The following is a 2,362-nucleotide window of genomic DNA, read 5'->3' on the forward strand; positions in this document are numbered from 1 at the left end:
CAGATCGTCGGATAAGCGGGCGCAATCCCAAAACAACAGCCAAACAGGCTCAACAGGTCGACACCACCGAAATGTCGAAACGCGGGCCTTCCCGACAAAAAACCAAGGTGAGCACGATGGTCAGAAATGGTCACGATCATCGTGCTCCCTTCGTATTGATCAGGGAGGCTCGAGAAGCTCAGAAACACAAAACCATCCTAAACTAAGCCCTATTTGGGCTTGGCCGGAGCAAGGTTGCTCCGGCCGGCTTCGGGCGGCACGCCGAGGTGCACGCAGGCCAGAGATGGGGTGCGAGGGAGGTGAGGAACACGATGCTCACCTCGGTTGGCGGCGGGAGATGGCGGCGGCGACGGCAGAACGAGCCGAGCCCGCACAAGCTAGGGCACGGTCCAGCGGCTCCTCCCAGCGACGGCGATGGCCGGGATAGGTCTGGGGACGACAAGCGGCGGGTCCCAGATGCCGGAGGAGGAGAAGGGAGGCGGCGAGCGGCAGCAGCGGCAGCCCACGGCTCGAGCGCTGCCGCTCGAGCTAGGCTCGGTTGCAGACCTGGGGCGGCGACGCCCAGGGTTCTGGGCGCGGCGGCGGCCCGCAAGGGCGGCGGCGACCGGCCGGGAAAGTCGGTGGAACACAGGAGACGGCCGCGGGGAGCGACCCCAGGTGCTGCGGCGCGGGAGAGAGGGCGCACAGAGACTCCAGCCGAGCTCGCGCTGGGGCGGCTCTGCTGGCCGATGCGGCGGTGCGGCGCCCGCAGGGGCCGCCGGCGACCTGCGGGAGGCCGCCGAGACTCGGGGACGCGGCGGAGGGCGTTCATGCGGTGGTGTGCGCGGGGATGGCCGCGGGTTAGACTCGGCCTGGGCTCGGGCTGGGAAGCTGCAGGATGCAGGCACGGCTGGGGCGCAGCGGCGGCGCTCCGGTGGCTCGCGGGCGGCGGCGATCGGCAGAGAGGGACGCCGAGGGGTCGGGGCGACGTCGACAAGGTGCCTTGAGACAATAAACCTCGCCCAAGCTCCAACCCGGAAGAAAAAGGAGATGGAGAGAGATGGGAAGGCAGAATGTGGTGCTGCAGCGGCGGCAGCCGGCCGGACTTGGTCGGCAGCGACCGGAAGGCGAGCGGCTAGGGCAAGGAAAGCAAGGGGGCGGCTAGGGTTAGCTGGAAGTGGCTAGACGGGTTAGGGTTCCAAGGAAACCCTAGAATGACTCTATACCAAGGAGAAACTTGCGAAAAAGTCCACCAAGACTCAACAATTTGATCCTAGTCCCTCACAGCACAAGTAAAACGCGCGAATACCCCTCCACGTGCGATTTCACGCGAAACGGTACATAAAATGTTGCAACTTTTGCGAAAATATCGTTTTGCCAACACCGACCTCTCCTCGATCAACGCGCGATCTCCGCAGATCCGTCCGTCAGATTTGCGAACGGATCATACCAGTACGATCAGCACCTCAGAGACAACAAAGCTACGATTTTGGTTCACCTCGAACGATCATGGATTTGCAACGAAATCCGTTCCTCTCTCCAACAGAAGAAACTACGCACAAAATACATATAAAACACGTATTTTTGGATTTTCTCGAAATCCGTGCATCAAACTCAAAATCCGTCAACGCCAGTAGTTCCAGAACAGCTGAACCGGTCGAAACGAGCTATTGGATCGCTATGAACGGAGTCCGGTACGCGCCGATAGCCAGCTCTACTCCGCGGCTTCACCGAAAAACCGGAGTTACTATTCACTTAAGTGAAAACTAATAATCGCGTAACTTCTCCGTTTTAGCTCAACTTCTCCTGAAACTTGACGAGTGCTTATGTAATTAAATTACACACATAAACATCGTCAACAGAGAGTTTAGTAGCACTGAAAAAAAAAAAATCTCAATCCTTACAGGTGAAAAGTTGAAAGAAAATTAGAAATTTAGAATCTCAATCTAATAATTGAAATTTATAAAATATAGGTTTCTTTACATTTGGATTGGTTTAAAATCCAAAGAGTAGAAATTTGTAATTACACACGCACTAACTATATCAAGCAGAGAATAAGCGAGCTGACGTTTACTTGTATTCGACCCGTTAAGATTTCGAGCTGAAAAATTCAATTTGTGTTTGGTTCGTTCATTAAACAAGCGATCAATGTCGAGCTCATTTTGACCTGAACATGAGCTGACTCGCGGACAGCGTGCTGTATTGGTAGTCCTAGTCACAACTACCCAAAAGAAGGGACAATGGAAGGAAAGGAATTAAAGTAAAAAAAAGGAATTTGGTGGAATCACACAACAATGTGGGTGCAAATGAAGAGAGAGAGAGAGAGAGAGAGAGAGAGAGAGAGAGAGAGAGAGAGAGAGAGTGTGAGTGAGTGGGGTAGTAC

General features: G+C 54.8%; 1 protein-coding gene across 1 annotated transcript; it reads left to right on the forward strand.

Moving 5' to 3' along the window:
- LOC109716232 (5E5 antigen-like) lies at nt 415-1,164 on the forward strand. The gene has a single exon (XM_020241562.1). The coding sequence runs from the start codon at nt 415-417 to the stop codon at nt 1,162-1,164; it is 750 nt and encodes a 249-aa protein (XP_020097151.1).

This window comes from Ananas comosus, linkage group 10 (genome assembly GCF_001540865.1).
Source record: "Ananas comosus cultivar F153 linkage group 10, ASM154086v1, whole genome shotgun sequence".
Classification (NCBI taxonomy): domain Eukaryota; kingdom Viridiplantae; phylum Streptophyta; class Magnoliopsida; order Poales; family Bromeliaceae; genus Ananas; species Ananas comosus.

Bases quoted from the DNA above. Each gene is read 5' to 3' on its own strand.
- LOC109716232 (XM_020241562.1), top strand. From the start codon at position 415: ATGGCCGGGATAGGTCTGGGGACGACAAGCGGCGGGTCCCAGATGCCG.